The 19,506-nt window shown below is 40.3% G+C and overlaps 2 protein-coding genes across 3 annotated transcripts; both read left to right on the forward strand.

The window, feature by feature from the left end:
- The first annotated feature begins 50 nt into the window (after nt 1–50).
- LOC116247239 (phenylcoumaran benzylic ether reductase IRL1-like) lies at nt 51–5,032 on the forward strand. Of its 2 annotated transcripts, none has more exons than XM_031619280.2 (5): nt 51–387; nt 550–684; nt 1,065–1,302; nt 3,470–3,673; nt 4,624–5,032. In XM_031619280.2, the coding sequence occupies exons 1-5, from the start codon at nt 202–204 to the stop codon at nt 4,689–4,691; spliced, it is 831 nt and encodes a 276-aa protein (XP_031475140.1). In that variant the 5' UTR covers nt 51–201; the 3' UTR covers nt 4,692–5,032. The 2 variants fall into 2 exon arrangements, with proteins under 2 accessions (XP_031475140.1, XP_031475139.1); XM_031619279.2 differs by having other exon boundaries at nt 4,638–5,032.
- On the forward strand, nt 5,012–8,017 carry LOC116247240 (phenylcoumaran benzylic ether reductase POP1-like). The gene is made up of 5 exons (XM_031619281.2): nt 5,012–5,144; nt 6,131–6,337; nt 6,421–6,555; nt 6,922–7,363; nt 7,732–8,017. Exons 2-5 carry the CDS (start codon nt 6,155–6,157, stop codon nt 7,896–7,898), a joined length of 927 nt encoding a protein of 308 aa, XP_031475141.1. The 5' UTR covers nt 5,012–5,144; nt 6,131–6,154; the 3' UTR covers nt 7,899–8,017.
- Nucleotides 8,018–19,506: the final 11,489 nt, after the last annotated feature.

The following is a 19,506-nucleotide window of genomic DNA, read 5'->3' on the forward strand; positions in this document are numbered from 1 at the left end:
GTTTGCCGGCGCAGCGTGCACGAGCCTCTTTCCAACGCGGACTTATGAGACGTACTTATTCGATTCCCCTTATCCGTGGACCGTGGGGGTGAGAGAGCCACGGTTTTAGTCGTCCACCCCGTTGCTCACCGTCTCCCGTGTCTCCCCGGAGGGTTGGAAAGGAAGCTGGTCCAACACAAAGCAGGTGGAAATTTTGGGACAATGGAGAGCAAGAGCCGAGTGCTGATAGTCGGAGTAACAGGAAGGCTCGGACGCCATCTCGCCGAGGCAAGCCTATCTTCAGGTCACCCCACTTATGCTCTCGTCAGGGCAACGACGCTCACCTCCTCCCCTGAAAAGTCACAACTCCTTCAATCCTTGGTTTCTTCAGGGCTCCAACTAGTGCAGGTACTTCTTTAAATCAATCCTACGCAGCAGTCCAGAGGAAACTGTTCAGAGAACAGAAAAGGCAACCCACCCACGGAAAAGCCATGTTTTCTCCATATGTTAATGCTGAAACATCGAGCTCAATCCACCTTCCACTCATTTGGCTGGGGCTGTCATCTGCAGGGTTCGCTGGAAGACTACCCAGTTGTTGTAGAAACGATCAAGCAAGTCGATGTGGTCATATCTGCCTTAGGTTCCTTTCAGATCATGGATCAGAAGAACATTATTAGAGCTATCAAGGAAGCTGGATGTGTCAAGGTATCCTGACTTGCGCCAACAAAATCTCTTTCCCTTTCCCTGTTCGGATGAACCGTACTGTAGACATGAAAGAGTAAGAACTCAACAGGACCTGACCCTCCTTGTATGGATTTGAGGTCCTGTTGAGTTCTTACTCTTCGACCAAGACCTTGACCCACATTAGTTTCATGGAAGTTTTGGCTGAAAATTAGGAAAAAAGCTTTGTTACCGTTTGATGTAATAGACGCGAATTATCTCATCGTTTTTTTCTCTCCCTTCTTCTCCTTATGGAGGATAAGGAGTGTGTTTGCCACCTGATACTATGTGTATAGATATAGGAAGAACTTATAAGAATGGTACGCTGGAGAATAATCAAATGCTGATATGCTTTATGGGTGCAGAGATTCATCCCATCTGAATTTGGTTCCGACCCTGAGAAAATTCGCTTGCCGGATCCTTCCTATACTTTTCATGCCAAGAAATCTGAGATTCGTCGAATCATAAGAGAGGAAGGCATCCCTTTTACATTCATTTCCTGCAATTATTTTGCTACCTTTTTGCTTCCGTCACTCGTGCAACCAGGTCTAAAGTGCCCTCCAAGGGATAAAGTCTTTATTTATGGAGATGGAAACACTAAAGGTCCGTTCAATTGGTTTAATCTTTCTCCTTTTCTGAATCTGCAGCTTTTATACGCAAAAAAACTTGAAAAGTTCGTCTTTTTTGTGCGAGATTCTCAAGTATAAATTTCTCTCATGTCAATTGCCAGATAAATTGTTCCATTGAAGGATGGGCTGGAAAAGCTCAACTATTGAAATATTTTTTGAAGTTGCTATTTCGTAAAACTTGCAATTTAGTGGTAACTCGTAGACTGAATTGCTTCATGTTGCTGATGATTGTAGGAACGTGGCATTTGGGCTTAATTTAAATAACTATGCACCTCGTTTTTTTGTTTTTTCTAATTGCCAATGATTCTACCAGTTGTTCATTGCCTACTCGGGTTGTATTTCATTTGCCTGAGATGTCGTCTGATATGATTGTAAAGATATTAGAACTAATTTGGAGCTAATTATGTCAAGGAGGCAGGTGAATTTTACCTTCTTTTCTTAGGAAGGTATTTTAGTTGTTCCAGTCCGGTACGTGCTTATTTCACACAACACGTACATCTTTCATGTATTTTTGAAATGGTTAAGGTTCGTAAGACTGCATTAAACTAAGATGATTTAGATAGTTGTTGTCTTATAAAGATCAAGTTCTTCCTTATAGTTATGGACAATTTCATTTCATCTTTTCCTCTTGCGTTTCTTCACTCACCTGTACCATCCAATTGAGTGATGTAGATCGTCCATTCAACACTGTTTACATCATTTACATAGGATGTAATAATGTCAAATATAATTCTATTCTCAGATTAGATAAGCAGTTCAAGCAAGTAGATATTCAGCTACAAATTTTAGCTTTATCTATCCCAGAACCATTGTGATTCAGAAAGTTTTAGTGAGAAAATTTCCAGTTTTCATATGTCAGCATTGGGGGGGAGCTGATACTTTTCCTTCCTTCACATCTTCATTCCCATCTTGATGATAGCATCTCATGAAGGCTAAATGTTTATGTTTCCTTTAGTTTGTGAATGCAAGTAATGGTCTTATCGGAGTCACAAATGCATAACTTATTAAACCATCATTTGTGCATTTATTAGTTTGTTGATCCATGTTACACATGGTAGGTTAGTGCTTCTTAGTCTCCGTTGATATTTCTTCTATGGTGACATAGCTCCATTGTGGATTTAATGTAGCAGTGAACTGTCAGTGCTCCTGACTTAGCATAACCTTGAATGCATACTGAAAAGACTCTGGCTCCAGTATCTCATTCTATTTTTGGAAAGAGAACATGTATCAATAACCAATGAAATTGGGAATTGTGAGAAATGGAAGGAGCCTCCTGATCGAAGTTTCAAGGAGGAAAAAGGCCAAACTTGTTGTTTACAACCTCTTGCAACAATTGTAGTTTCAATATTTCTTGACTTTCCTTGCACCTTGTGCACTCATCATGCATAAGTGAATTTGTTAGGAAGGAAAAATTAATTTGCATCACTTTGTTCATGCCTAGAAAATGCTAACATATTCTGTCATATTGATATTCCACAGAATTATTGATGGCCATCAACCCATCACATGATAGTTACATTGTTAGACTGTTAGTAACTATGAGTGTCTGAAAATAAAATTTCCTCTCCCTGATCCTTTGTTTTTGGGCACTGTAACTATTTGAGGTACAAATCTTGTTGCCACAAGGATCATGCCATAAAAGTGGTGCATCTGGAAGCAGAGGTGCTGGCATGTAATTCTAGAAATGTTTACAGTTCTCATTAGTCCAGCTTGTTATGATCTTCTGTAACTTTATGTATATGTTTTGACCATAGTCACAAAAAAAATTCTCGCATTTTAAATGGTGAGGTTTTTTTCAGCGAGTTTGAAAAAAAAAAAAAAGGGAAAAATATGGTAAATTTTTTAAAAATAAAAAAATAAAAATGATCGAAAATAAAATAAGTGAGAAACTAATAGCACAAACAACAAAAAATAAGTGGATTTGCAACAAATAAAAATTAGAAAATGAAAAAAATCAGTTTTCCATTGAAAAATGAAAAAAAAAAGGATAAAACCCGACTTTTTTCGTTTTTTTGTCTTTTAAAACAACAATTTTTTTTAAGGTTTAAATGGTTAATTTATTTATCGCATTTTTTTCTTTTTTTTAAAAAAAAAAACCGCGTTTTTTATGACTATGATTTTGACAAAGAATCTCAATGCAGCCATCTTTGTTAAGGAGGAGGATGTTGCAGCCTTCACCATAAAAGCAATGGATGATACGAGGACATTGAATAAGACAGTTTACTTGAGGCCTCCAGGAAATATTCAGTCATTTAATGAGATCGTACAGTTGTGGGAAGTAAAGATTGGGAAAACCCTGGAGAAGATATATGTGCCAGAAGAGCAGGTTCTCAAGATAATTGAAGGTACATCATATGCATAGCATCAATATCCAGCTTTTACCATAACTGCTTGTGCTAATGGCTTTACAACTGAAAATACTAAATGGTGGTTTCTTGAACTTGAACTGGAGTTTCTCTTCTCTGAGTAAGCCACTCTGTGGGCGCCCATAAATGCAAGCAGGGAAGAAAGTTGTAGTTTGAGGCGGCTCATCCTCATCACAAGCTATAAGTGAATCTAGTATTAGTTCTGTACTTTAGATACCTTAAGCTTGAAGTGCCCACTAAACGTGGGGTTCGTACTTGAGCTTTGGGAGATGAGGCAAGTATATGTTTGTTACAGGTCATTCACTTCATCATGCAGATTGAACATAATATGGTACAAGAAAATGATTAAACCAGAAAACTTGTATTTTTTTTATCAATAGCAGTACGGCCATTTCTTGGATGCTCGTAACTAATGTTTAATTGCATTTCAGATATCTTTTTCTTTAGAGAGGTTTACCTGGGCTAAGCAGGCCCCTACCTATAAGAAATGAACGAGTAAACCTATATCATAAGATCAGTCCATATACAGCTTCCAAGTTCCAATCTGGATGTTTTGTCCTCCCTGATCCAATCCTGTTGGTCAAGACCATGCTAGCTAGCATGGGGCGCTATACAATTTTCCGCATTGTAATTATATATTTATAGCACAACTGTTGATGTTGATTTAAGATATCCTTGTTCTGCACTGGGAATAATCTACAATTTATCCTTTATTAGGCTTCTAGTGAAATGCATGATCTTTCCTTATTGTACGTTCTTTTTTCCATGAGAGAGGGGAAAAGTTATTGTCAGATGCATCTCTGTGTTTACGTTATTTTCTCCTTAACAAAAGAACCTCCATGTGCATTTAAATGTGTTCTCCGATCGCCTATTCTTCATTCATCACTTAGATTGTGTCTCCGTTTCTTTAGTCTTACCATCAGCCAAAGTTGCTTTGTTGCAGAGAATTCTTATCCAAGCAACTTCGAGATGGTGTTCATATATTCAGCATTTATAAAGGGCGACCACATTTACTTCAGTATCAAGGATTCAGGCGTGGAGGCAACTGAACTGTATCCTGATCACAAGTATACGACAATCAGCGAGTATCTCGATACCCTTCTGTGACATGGCCGTAATATGTTTTCAGAGAGATTGGTTTCCTAAAGCTTTTAGGAGAAGAAGCCAATAAAATTCTGCCGTTACTGAACTTTCCTGTCATTATGGTTGTGTGCATCAATTGGTTGTGGTACCTGCTGCAGGAGAGAGAAGCAGTTTTTCTATATGTTTCCCTTTTCAATGTTTTGAACTTCAAACGCAAATCCCTATAAACCATTATTCTGTTGCATTTGGGAACAATTGTGTTGCATATCTTTTTCCCCTGGACCGACAGAACTGTGACAATCCATATGATGATGCAGGGCATGTGTGCAACTGTTGGACAATCCCCTGGACCGACCCTGACGTCCCGGTATTCCTCACTCTACGTTGAATATGATTAACGAATATCATGTGCTTGTATAACCCTGACTCTGAATGATGGTGCAAACATACTTCTTGAAAGCAGCTAGAACTGCTATAAAAAAGCTTGATTTTTTCATTAAACAGATGCAGAAGTGCCATTTACTAATTGAAACATCCCCAGAATCATGTGATAGAAAGAATTCGCATGCAAGCTTGAATTTTTCATTAAACAGATGCAGAAGTACCATTTACTAACTGCAACATCCCAAGAATTATATGAGGCAAAGAGTTTCTGGGTGTAACTTTCTGCCAGGCTATTCAGCTGGGAAAGTAAAGAATAGAAGTGGAGCCTTAGCACTTCCCTTTGTGAATCTTTTTATCAGGAAAACAAAGGATCTGGCACTACTGCAGTATAACAGTGTTTAGCTTTTACTACTGAGAGGAAGCAGCTTTATTTACTGTTCCTGATTGAACGTCTGCACGGCACACTACTGGGATCCGCGCGCATTCAGCTTATCACAGGGCATTCGTACTTGGGCTGTACCACTGCGACTGGTGGATGAGAATGAATCCATCTACCAAGAGAAGATAGGAATGTAAGGAATCGGGTAGTTGGTGTAGGACGGTCACGTCCAACACGTGGCCCCTGTTCTTCCTGGCAGTAGGTGACCCAACACCCATAATCGAGTAGTTGTGGTGGGACGGTCACGAACAAAGAATGGCTCCTTCCTGGTGGTGGTAGATGATGGCCTGATCACCACGCCGTGGAACGCAAAAATGTAGGCAGATGGATCATGGGGGCCTAGTCTACCGTCCCCTCCACAGCCACTTTAACCCACTCTCTTTCTTTTTTTCTTTTTTTTACCTTGTCAGAGTGCCATAGTCAATCAGCAAGCAACAGGGGCAGAATGGTCAGAACATTCATAAGCTTCCTGCCACTATCTTTCCCGCTATGTCTCCTCTTCTATAACTAACTGCCAGCTACTGGGCTAGGTCCAAGAGAGACAGACAGAGAGAATGGAGGGACAGAGCAGGGTTCTGGTGATCGGTGGCACCGGCTACATCGGCAAGTTCATCGTGAAGGCTAGCGCAGCGTCTGGCCACCCGACGTTCGCACTGGTCAGGGACACTTCTCCCTCCGACCCAGCCAAGTCCCAGCTTCTTCACTCCTTCACCTCCTCTGGCGTCACCCTGCTTCGCGTACCACCCAATGCCATTCCTCTCTTTCTATCTTTGTCAAAATGTTCAAAACGTTGTGACTCGGTGCACTGAACTTTTCACAGGGCTCTCTGGACGATCATCAAAGTTTGGTCCAAGCCATCAAGCAGGTCGATGTTGTCATTTCAGCGGTGGGAAGTGCACAGATCTCACAGCAAGTCAAGATCATTGCTGCTATTAAAGAAGCTGGTGATGTCAAGGTAAAACTTCGTAACTTCGATTTTTCATGGTACAACATCTTGTTCCTTATTCCGTTTTCCTGCCTTACAAGAGAAAGGGGAAGGTATTGGTTCACTGAATGATTTTGCAAGGACGACTTTAACATTATTCGAGCAATTAACTCGTCTTAGACTCTAAAGACAAAAGTCGATTTCACTTGTCTTAGAACTTGGCACACGTTAGCAGTTATCATTCTCGCTGGAAAGATTGTAGATTCCCATTGACATATACATACATACATATCTCCCTTCTCGAAGGTCTTTGCTTCAAATCATTTATTAATTTTAGATAGCGGTACAACAGCAACTGTGACAAAATGGATGGCCTCTTTTTCCCCTTCCTTGCAGAGGTTCCTTCCTTCGGAGTTTGGAACCGACGTCGATCGCCAACATGCGGTAGAGCCTGCCCGGAGCATATTCGCTTTAAAAGCGCAGATTCGCCGAGCCATTGAGGCCGAAGGCATTCCTCACACTTACGTGTGTTGCGGCTTCTTTGCTGCCTACTTCCTCCCCAGTATGGCGCAGCCAGGATTGACCTCCCCTCCAAGAGACAAGATTGTCATCCTAGGAGATGGTAACCCCAAGGCCGTGTTCAACAAGGAGGATGACATAGCCACCTACACCATCAAGGCTGTCGATGATCCAAGAACCCTGAACAAGGTGCTCTACGTGAGGCCACCTGCCAATGCTTGTTCCTTCAATGAGCTGACCTCACTTTGGGAGAAGAAGACTGGCAAGACCCTCGAGAGAACCTACGTTCCGGAGGACCAAATACTCAAGAACATTGAAGGTGAGAGTCAGGCAGCCCCACTGCAACGGCCCTATATATGCAACCCCCCAACACCAGTCTGCTCTCTGCTACCTCCTGTCTCTGCATATAGTCAGTCTCCTATTTTGCATGCTTTGCGCTGACCCCTTTGCTCAGTTTTTCGCGAATCCACATTCTTGCATTGCCTAGCTCCTCATTCTTGAATTTTTGGACTCTCTTAATTAGCTCTACTGCGTACAATCCGCAAGAGTCACTGTGCTCTTGCGCTCTAAACAAGCGTTGGAGACTTCTCCTCAACGCTACGTAACGTACCCTTTCTATGGTTAGACTAGACGGAAAACAAAAGTTGGAAATTTCTTCCTAATTACAGAAGGGCCGCGGTTTTGCAGAGTCGCCGTTCCCGAAGAACGCTATGGTGGCGATCGCGCACTCGGCTTTCGTGAAAGGTGACCAGGCGAATTTTGAGATAGAGGAATCGTTCGGAGTGGAAGCATCTGAGATGTACCCCGATGTCAAGTACACAACCGTGGAACAGTACCTTGATCAATTTGTTTAAGCTTGTCTTCTTATTTATGGCAAGTTTACACCGATGTCAAGTACACAACTGTGGAACAGTACCTTGATCAATTTGTTTAAGCTTGTCTTTTTATTTATGGCAAGCATCCCTCCTTGTTATTCGTGTGACTACTTTTTGCTTGGCGTGCGTGTGGAATGCCTTTAGCTTTGCGAAGCCTTTGTCAGTGGCTTGTGAAAACGGTTGATTTCCTATGGATAATTGCTGAACCACATACACGAGAAACTACTCCATGTGTCGGAAAGGTTACCCTGGTTGGGGGTTGATTTCCGGGTAGACTGTGACTTGACATCGGTGCCAGTCACCCGGGAATTGCAGTATACCCTTGCTGATGTACTAATGATCATTACCTTGCTTGGTATTTCATATCGTCAAGCGACAGCACCAAGTTGACCTGATCTGCCCGCAACTTGAGTACCTACTACCTGACTCGTGTAAATGCAACTTTGCCCTCAGAGAATGGCCCAACAACACACCAATTTTTCGTGCTTGCTCATCTTCTCCCTCTTATTTGCCCTGTTCCTTCCCATAACAGAGACTTTCGTACCCCCTTTGTTTCAGAATAGTTAGCAGGTTTCCTTTTTCTTTCCCTTCGCACTTCTTCTCGGGCCTGCCTGTCCGACGAGCTCTTTTGTCCTTAGTGCAGTTGCACCGATCTACTAAAACAGTGAACTTGCCAGTCTTCACTTGGACCCTTCTTTACAACGACGTACTTCTTCTAACGCTTCTTGGGCATTGCATTCTTATACAGCTTATTGATCATCTTCCTCTTTGAACGTTCTGAAGTATCAGTTTGACCAGCAATCGGCAAAGCATGGCAGCGTGCCTTCTCCAGTTGCCTCATTGCAGCCTTCCTCTTCCTTGCTTTGGCCTCCGCTACCTTCTTAGAAGGGCATGCATCAATCTCGCAGAAATATTCTCGTGGCAACAATCTCTTCCTTCCTCACAATGCTTCTTCTCTTTTTCTATAAACCACGAAGGCAAACCTTCGTCATCAAACGTGTACTTCTCATAGCCATCGTCCAGTATGCGCTCCTTTTGTTTCTCTATCAACATTTTCTTGGCATAAGCTAATATTTTGGCCTTGGAATCTGTAATGTATCCTGACTCACAGTCTCATGATGATCCAATCCTTTAATCAGTAGGCTCAGAAGGTACGATTTGAAAATTATCCTCTTGATCGAGATTGGAACCAACATAAGCAGGTTGTATGGGTTGAGGAGCAGCAGTATAGATCTTCTCTGTGGCAGGTGGCCCCAGTGGTATCTTCTCTCCCAACTCACTTTCATCGTTTGTAAGATTTTCCTGGGGCCTGTTGAAAAAATATCCTGGCTGAACGCCTGAACCATTGTTTGTTCGGTTATCTTCTCCTGTGTTGGTTTTTGTTCCTCATGGAGTGGCATCATCAAGGCATTTGCTTCCCCATCTTCATCCTCTTCATCAAAATCATGATCACTACCAACATTATGCTTGCCAGCCTAAGCAAGAACCAAGCCACATCAGATATGCATGCCAGCAAAAATTTAAAACACAAACCAAACAATTAACATTGTAAGTTATGACTCGTGAACACAATTGAGCACTGACATCAAATGTCAAACCACAACACGCATAGAGCATGAGAAGCAAAATATCCACCAAACAAGAGGATCCTATGAGCATTTGCTACTCTAACGGCTCAAAAGGTAGGCCATGCACTTCCATGCTCGTGACAATCTCACCCTGACCCAATAGAAACTCTCAAAGTTTAAAACACCAGAAGCTTGAACTGTCATCAACTACCGCTAACACAGAACTAGGATTACCTAGAATAACTAACAAACCACTGGCCTACTTGATCTACAAGTCTCAACTTCAATGAAACAACCTTGAAACCAGTGAAAGGAGCACTAATTTTTGCTACTGCAGGTAACAGCTGACCAGTGTGTAGATGTTTTTGCTTGCATGATTTACCTGGTAACATCCTCTATGCTGGAGTGTTTCTGTATATGACCAATACAGAAAACAAGTATAGAAGCCGTTCAAGTTAACAAAGAAAGGGCCAAAACCTAATGCATAACTATACTGGAAAATGCAAGCCTTAGCTATGGTAATGATCGCATTCAATGGGAGAAAGGATTGGTGCCTGGGGCCCTGAAAACTCTACATCATCACAAAAACATGATAATTGGAAAGAATAAGCTCCTAGGAAGATCCCTGGATAAGTAGTTCACCTTTCAAATTTTGAACGAACATTGTACAAAGAATTGTACAATGAGTCCAACTTTTCTCTAATATATTGAAAGGTTAGGAACGTTTAAGACAAAACAAGAGGCCTTGGTTAATGTATTGTTTCCTAAACTGCAAACAAGAGTCTTATAGTTTCATCTAGCAGGTTCTCATTCTAACTATCACCATGAAAGTCATTAAGCCCAATAAAAACACCAAAAAGTAATGCTCAAGTCCCCAATCATAACAAGAAAAAACCCTAAAACACATTGGCACATGCACATATTTCAGACCTGAAGTGCCCTGATGACAGCAATTGTTCAAGAAGACCTAGGCCCCAGAAAAACTATCACTCGGCTAGCTGTTTAGTATTTTATATTCCTGGAGAGATTATAAATCCGTGCTTCATTCACAGGATCCTATAGAACTATAGAAGACAACAGAATTAGTGGTCCTCAAAGTACATTCCTCATGCAAATACATCAGAACCTTGTCTATTCGAGAAAGTGTATTTTTTCTTGGGAAAATTGAAGGTCAAGCACAAAAACAATCAGCACGTCGCCATCCAAGAAACAACACGGCGGGGCTAAGCGGCCGATCCGAGCATTTGACCTCGAACTCCCGATGCCGAACATGGTACCTCTCATCGACACAGGATTCAGAGTTCGTAGCTCCGCCAAGAATGCAAATTGATGGAATTCGACAAGCAGAAGGGTTGGTTAGAGATCGGAAAAGGCAGGAATGAGCGAGACGCCATGGATGAATGACCAAAGCATCAGTGGCGAATTAGTTAGAACCATTTCGCCAGAATGAGAACTGTCGACCCTCCAGGAGTGGATCAATTGGGAAGAGGGAAGCAGCCTAGCGCAAGCGAGAGGGCAGCTTCTCTATGAAGATTGTAGAAAGAGGAGAATCCTGATGGTAAGATTGGCAGAGAGAAAGAGGTTACTTCCCGAATAGGACGAAGGTGAGACAAGTCTGCGAAAGGGGATCCTCACAGTGGCATCCATGGCCTGTGAGTACGAGAGAAAGAGAGAGAGAGACGTTGGACGATCTACAAAAGAGATGATCTCTCTCATTTTTCGCGGGAACGACACTGTGCAGGTGCATAGTGTGGGAGTACGCGTCTGCGGATAGCATGCATAATGTGGGAGTACGACACTGTGCAGGCGCATGCGATACGGTGCGGGTGCGGGTTCGGGTGCGTGAGGCGTGGACATGCGGGTAAGATATGATGCGGAATTTGGGTAGTCGGGCAGTGCGGCGGGTGCGATTCGGGAGGTGTGGGCATGAAGACGTTTTTGATGTAGGTAGGGTATATGGGTGCCGGTATGCTGTAGGAGGCGGTATCAACGGTTACTGCTGCCTTACCAAACGTGAGTATGGTAGCTCGGTGAGGTGAGAGAACCGTGGTTCCGGTCGTGGACTCCGTCGCCCTCTGTGGGTGGTTGGAAAGGAAGGCGAACTGCTGATACAACAGAGAAACTTTTGGGAGTGCTGATATCTCGCAGAGGCAGCAAGCCCGTCTTCAGGGCGCATTACTTATGCTCTCAAAGAAGCTGATGCGTCAAGATATTCTAATTTCTAACATGATCGTCATCAACTTACCTGAAATTAACAGCCATAAATTTTAGCTTTACCTATCCTGCAACCGTTAATGAGAAACTTTCCAGTTTTCATATCTGAGCATGGGGGATATGGAGGCTAAGCATTTATGTTTTTTTTTTTTCAAATCTGGAGTCGTATGTGAATAACTTATGAAACCATCATTTAGGCGTTTCTTAGCTTCAAAGCTCGTGAATCCCTGTGACATGGTCGATTGATGCTTCTTACTCTCTCTTCATTTTTCTTCATTAATAATATAGAGCCATTTGACATTAATGTACCACTGAACAGTCGATGCTCCTGGAATGCATACTTGAACGACTCTGGCTCGCCGCTCCAGGACCTCATTCTGTTCCTGGAAACAGAACGTGTGTCAGTAACTAGTGAAATTTTGGGGACTGCTTAAGAGATGGGAGCTTCACCTTAGAAGTAAAAATCAATGTTTTTTTTTTTTTTTTTTTTCCTTTCTTCTTGTCTACAACCTCTTGCAACAGTTTTGGTTTCAATATTTCTCTACTTCCCTTGCATCTTACGTGCTCATTATTCTACAAGCTACAGAATAATAGTTTGTCTGTAGTTTTTACTGCAACTACTACTGATTGAAGGCTTTTGAGGCAAATCAACCCACTGAAAACCTGTATGCCGACGGTGACGCAAATACGAGTTGGAGTAGGTGGTGTTAGTAAAAACGATACTTCCTAGTTTGTGAGGCCAAACGCCTCTGTGTGCAATCACAGGACGGGAATGCCACGGTTACCAGCCACTTCTGCCTTGTGTCTCTATAGGCCCTACTAGTCAATGGGACAGACTGATGACTTCTCTACTTTCTTCTTTGAACAAATTGATGGAATTGGACGAGAAGGGAGGTAAATTAGAGATGGGAAAAGGCAGGGATGAAGGAGATGCCATGGATGAACGACCAAAGCGTCGGTGGTGATTCATGAAGTTACACGGATAAACTATCATGAAACTAAGATTGGACAAGCATTTTGTTGGCCGTGGGGATGACAAATTCATCAGCATCATTTTGCTTGCCCATAATGCAGTGAAGATGGTATAAGTAGAAAGCGTATAAATGCAACGGAACCTGCGTCGTACCCACCATTACCCGCACGCGATCGGCATTGCTTCTGTGCCTCAATTCGAAAGTTTCCTTCATAATCTCAAATCCAATCAACTCAACAAGTCCCAGCAGGTTAAGAAGATAATAACCAAAAAAACAATCTGACCCTATTAAACATAAGGGTAAGGCACCTCCATCAGACCGGCAGACACCTGCTGCACCCATATTCATACTTAGGTACTTCGCGCATGGTGCAATCACGCTTCGGATATCTAACACAGCTACCTTTTCTTCTATTTTCGCTGTCCATTAATTATATCTCTTAAAGTATCCCGGAATTTAGTACTTATTTTTCAATCTAAATTTATGATTCACAACCCTCTTTGAAGGTTGAATTTATTTGCAACATTACACATTTTTAGCGTATAAAATATACAGATAGCCTTGTCCAACTTTTAATTAATTGCCTTGTTGGACACCTCCCTCTATCTGCGGCACTACCAATATAAACTATATGACTGTCTCTAGCCAAATCCAAGTGGCTTCACGGCCCAATTATGACAAGGCAACTTGAATGAACTAAAGGCGCATCTTAGAGTGGTTATCAGTATCCCAGTTAGTCTACAACCGTAAAGAGGCAAAAAACGAATTGCCAACGAAAATAAAAGAGGGAACGCATTTATGAAACTATAACGACAGATTATTTTTATAGTCAAACATGAAATATAAAACTACATAATAGGTTTACCAATTGATTATTTGTAAATCCGTAAAGTTTCACTCAGTTCCTCCATTGCCCAGATCAGCAAAGCGAAAAAAGAATAAATCAGTATAGTGCCATGTTTCTCTAAATTCCTTCCTTCAGGAGACCGGTTTTAGAACCTAAGTAATAGTTGAAATCAACAACAATTGTAAAAAGTTCAAAAAAAAAAAAAGCAACCAAGAACACATGGCTACAGGCCAACATTTGGGTGAAATACAAAAGATTGCCTAACTTTCGACTTTCAACAAGCTACTGCTTAACTTTTCACCAAATATCTCAAACAGCTTCTTTCAGTCACCACCATCGATGTAGCTAACATTAAAGATTAAAATTACAAAAGGAAAAAGAACAAAAATACAGAAAAGTAAGAAAGAAAATGGAAAATGTAATAAGAAGAAATACACAAAATACACAAAACAGTATAAGAATGGTACAATAACATCTAACATATGCATGTTATCAGCGATTTAGGGATCAGGGTCTTAACTTGAGGACTACCATCCTCGGGTCAACCTGTGATCTACATGTTGCGACATTTGTGGGTTTTCTCTTACTCCTGAAAAGAAGCATAAATTTTAACTTGGCTGAACGATTTGAGCTGAGTTATGCCAACTGCAAAAATCATGTCATATATGTAGGATGCTAGCATACTGCTGCATCAACACTCTCTGAAGTCAAACTTCCACTGCATGTAGCCTATCGAGTGTATCTATTCCTTACAAAGCCAATTGAGCAGTCCAATATTATAAGGTCATGTCACGACCCAAGTCTTTGACACCAAATTATATATATATATATATATATATATATATATATATATATATATATATATATATATTAAAAGCAAATATTGAGTCTTATTCTAAACAAACTTGAGTAATGACTAAAACTTAAACAAATCAAACACTAACACTATTTTAAAAGACACCCCTATTTGATATCACACAAAGACACTTAGACTCAAACAACTAAAGTATCCACAAAGTCCAGTCTCAATGTCCAAATTGTCAATGTCGGTCCATCATAAATACTGAGGATGTCAATCATGTAGCCACGATTTCTCAAGAACTACATGTAGAGATAGAAAGAAGGGTCAGATTTCTCTGAGTATGGTAACATCCAGTTATGAATGGAACATGGTCCGGCAAAATAAGTATATGATCATATTAAACAAATTCATATGAGGACGTTATGGTCGACATCCATAAGTCATCAATCCATAATGCCCCTTAAGGTTATACAGTATTATCATGAGCGATATATACATGACTTCCATATGTTGCGAAGTTACAACGGTGGTTTATTAACAATGATCATGGTCATTGTAACGAGCAAACAATAGAAAACCCTGTGAGTACAACTCACATGTAACACAAAACATATCTTCACCAGGCGATCCAAACTGTTCGAGGACAATCCTGAAGTAAAGCCTCCTGAGATATCTCATATTGCCGCTGTAGTAGCATGGTCTAACCACGTGTGTTACCTAAAGTGGTAGACCAGCCCCTCTAGGCACACGGGTTGAGGGACCAAGAGATGTCTCGCTCTCCAACCAAAAATATAACAAAATCTCATGCTCTTGTGCTACCTAATACTCTATGGGTTGTCCAGTGTAGACGAAGGTGTGTGCAACCACAATGATCTCATGTTACACTACTGCCTCCGAGAATAAAATCAACCACTGGACCCACTCGCACTCTCATATGTCATTGTTAAGGCATGATTGATATTTTCTTATTATGCATTAACATAAAACACTCATCAGAAGTCACTCGTGCACAATCCCTGTCAACCTTCCAATGTGTGAGTTATGCATACCATGTGCACACTCAACCCATAAGGGTGTAGGCAAATGTAACTATTTATTTCCTTTGATCTTAATGTAAAGTATTTATCATTTTTCTACTATCAATATAAGCTCAGGCTTATATAATGAATGTACAACAGCTTCACACCATGATAGGGTTAAAATGGCCTATGTTGGGGCCACCACTGAACCAAGAATTTTTCTCATGAGGAATAGAAATTTATACGCTTTATTCCATAAATTGGATAAATACTTAGTCTGATTTCCTCTTTATAACCCCTCTTTCCATCCCGCCATTACACTTAGCCTCAATTCCTTGTATAATTTACTAAACTGTTACAGAGGGTAGCCTTTGCATGCATCCTCAAAGACTTATGCTAACGGCCTGGTTATGTTGCTTCTAGGACTGTTAGGTTATTAAGAACTTCTGCCATAAGGGAAACCACAATTGAAGCAATCACATAGGAGATGAAAGAGACATAGTAAGTGTAGTAATAGGGACTTGAAAGGCAAGTTCGTCAACAATAAGAGTGCAATCTTCTCATATGACATCACAAAATAGTGGTTTTAGGTGTACATGTCCATTCTACTTTATCCCCCTAGCATTCATGGCATACAAATCTCAAGGTTTACAGATTTCCCTGTGTACAGTATTAACAGTTTTTACTGCATTGATAACAGAAAGAAATGTAAACAGATTTTTACATTTAGTACACTTTTCTTTCTAAGTGTAAACATTGTGACGAAGAAGACATGCCGTTGAAACAAATTACCATATAGCAAAAAGACTTCAAAGGTATAAGTAATAACAGTTATAAACAGTTATTAATTAAATGTAAACAGACTGCACTATGGTGCACTAAATGTTCATTTTACTACTACATTTTTTCACTCAATTTTTGCACTAAAAGACTAAAACAGAGAGCCACATTTTCTCCATCTACCAAAACAAAACTTCTAAAAATTTGATGTTTACAGTTACAGGGAAATGGAAACAGACTTTGATGACAGTTATGGGATCTTCAATCTTTTTTTATATGGTTTACACATTTCCCTCTAGAACTCAATTTATTGCTTTGGGAGTAGAACTGACACTAATAGTTTTTTTTTTTCAAGTCTAATTGGCTCCTCTTCCATATTCTTATTATTACTTCTGTTTTCAGCTTCTACAACTGTCCAATGTAAACTAGGGTTCATAAGGTGTCTGATTACTAAGACTAGCTTAGAATCAGTTCAACTTTACTTCATTAGCACATTCATAGAAACCATCACAGTTTTTAGGTTTGGTTGTTGTGCTATGAGAAACAAATCTGATCCTACATCCAAGTATAGACTCCCTAGTGAGTATTTACATTGGGACTCTCCTTTAGAGTCCCTTGTGCAGTCAGATCTGATTCATGACCAGTCCTTGTGAATGTGACTCCCTAATTCTACATTTCAAGCTTTCATTCATGCATTCATACGATTTAGATTTTGCCATATATTCCTTTCTTTCAAAACTGTGTTTTATTTCAATGAATACTTTCTTGTAACATCTCTATCAACATTACCAATCACTAGAATTTCATGAAAAATTCCAAGGAAACTTAGGCTTTCGTGCGACCTTGCCCATCATGCCATTTCTCATCAAAAGGCATAATTATACAAGGAACCTACCATAGCTAGGTTAATATACACTAGTCCAAATTATAACCTACCCAAGCATCTAGACTTATTTATACATCTATATGCAATTTATGTAAGTGTCATATCTCATGGAGTGTTACACTTACCATTGTTATCTCATATTAGAAGCAGTCGTGAGTTCCCGTCAGAGTTCCCGTCAGCAACCTTCTATGTTTCATGTTTCTTTCATGCAGCCACTAACCTTGATCTCAACCAGAAAGAGAGCAAAAATGAAGACCTATCTCTCTCTCTCAAATTCTCTGTTGCTGAACCTTATCCTTTAGGATTGTAGCAAAAAGAATGTTTATTTGCTGCAAAATAGGGTTAAATAGACCATCTTCAAGGCCTCCAAAACTGTCATACCAATTTGCAGCCTCTCACAAAAAAAATGACTTTTCAGTTTTCCCACTTTCTTTTAAATGCACCCATCAATGTATTTTTCTCAACTTCCTTTCTCAAGACAATGTAACCCTTATTAAAATTTTTGTAATAATTAAGCAAAAGGAAAACCGTTGGGCCTTACAGGTCATGTTACCAGGAGCTCACCATGTTTAAATGAAAAGTCAAAGTGGGTTTGAGCTTGGCTGGAGGGAGCTCATTATGTGACATTTAGTAAGCCAAGCACAAGCTTGAGCTGCTCGCAAGCATGTCCTGTCATTGACACCAAACCTACTTCTTGTCGAATTATGACTGTAACCCTTTTTTGTTCAGCCCTGCTTCTTTCTGTTGAGTAGAAGATCATTTCTAACTACAATATGTTCAATGACTCTGAGGTTAATGTTCCTTTTTCTTTTGTAAATATGGTACGGCAGTATGGCTTTCTTAAGCTTCATCTAGTATAGCACTTCTATCAGTTGATTGCGAAAGGAGAAGCTCAAGTGATGGTGTGCAATTCTATTGGTATCATGTTGGGAATTGCCTAAGAAACAGACGTAGCCCTCAAAATTTATAAATTCAAATTTCTGAAAGCAGCAAACTAAGTCAGATATCAAGACCTTCATCAGTGGAACTATACAGGAATTCAACTTGATACAATGAAGGTTTAAGATGCTACGCATCGACCAATAATTTTTTTTAAAAAAATGAATCAATCCTAGGTTGTTGCTTAAACATGAAAATCACATCCATGTACTTAAGTTCTGTAAGGGCCACATCTGCAAAAGATTGATATACAATTTCTGCTACTATTATGCTATGAAAAATTTACTTGAATCTTTTTTCTTCTCTTTTCCGTTTTCTATATGCAACAGGCTCAAAAATGCTCCATGGGCTGTCAGAAGTAACATATAAACTGGTAGTCCCTTGTTCCTTTTTTTCTTGTCGCCATAGTTCATTCTTTGTGAACTTCTTACCATTACGGCAGTTGCCAGAAAAGCTTGGGCTGTTTGGGTTAGGGAGTCAGAGTTAAAGACCTTAAAGCTAAAGGAGGTCATGAGTTAAATACCGAGGGCATGTTTTTTTGCTTTTTCGGATAAAAGGATGTATGTCCTGCCTCACCCTTTGCTTATCAAAGTAAGAGAAAGGTCGATAGTACTATATTGGAAAAATGTGTACAGATTGAAACCAGCGTTGCTTTTTAATTTCTGAACAATATTTCAGAAAGAATGCATGTGTTTCTTATATGGCCTACTCCACCGTATATATATATTTACTAAGATTGCTTGTTGCAGACAGTCACAGCCCAAGCAGTATTTTTATGTTACATAGCATAATGATTGATGACCTGAACTGGACATTATCTTCAAGCATTGAACAAATAAAAAATAAGAAAAAGGAGAGAGAAACGCGTGACAAGAACTTGCCATTGGACTCTTTCTCGAACTAGGTTGAAAAGGATATATATATATGTATATATGGAAAAATAGAAAAACGGAAAGAAGGCTTGAGCAGTCTAATCTTATATGTCTGCATTTATCAAGGGCGACTATGTTTACTTCAGCATTGAGAATTCAGGCGTGGAGGCAAGCGAAGTTTATCCAGATCACAATATATGATTTAGAGAAAGTATTGGTTTCACAAAGCTTTTAAGAGATGATGTCAATAAAATTCTGCAATTAGAGAGTTGTGCACATAAGTTAGTTGCGGTACACATATTAGGCGAAGAATCACAGAGCTACTTTTCTGGGCCGCTATTCAACTAGGCAATTAAAGAAGAAAAGTGGAGTCTGAGCTACTTCTATTAGTAAATCTTTCCAAAAAAAGGAAAATCCTTCATCCCAAGAAAATATAAGGATCGTATACTGATACAGGCTCAACTGCTCAAGCATGATTGTTTGGTTGTAGTTTTTACTACAACTACTATTGATGGAAGGTCTGCACGCGACCAACCACTGAAAGCCTGTATGCCGACGTGATGAATGAGTTCGAGTAGGTGGTGTTAGTTAAAAGGGTACCAGAAGGGTAACTTAGAAATGTTAGCCACTGAAAGCTCCTAATTTATGAGGCCAAACAACTCCCAGGACTCGCAATTCACAGGTGG

This window comes from Nymphaea colorata, chromosome 2, assembly GCF_008831285.2.
Source record: "Nymphaea colorata isolate Beijing-Zhang1983 chromosome 2, ASM883128v2, whole genome shotgun sequence".
Lineage (NCBI taxonomy): Eukaryota > Viridiplantae > Streptophyta > Magnoliopsida > Nymphaeales > Nymphaeaceae > Nymphaea > Nymphaea colorata.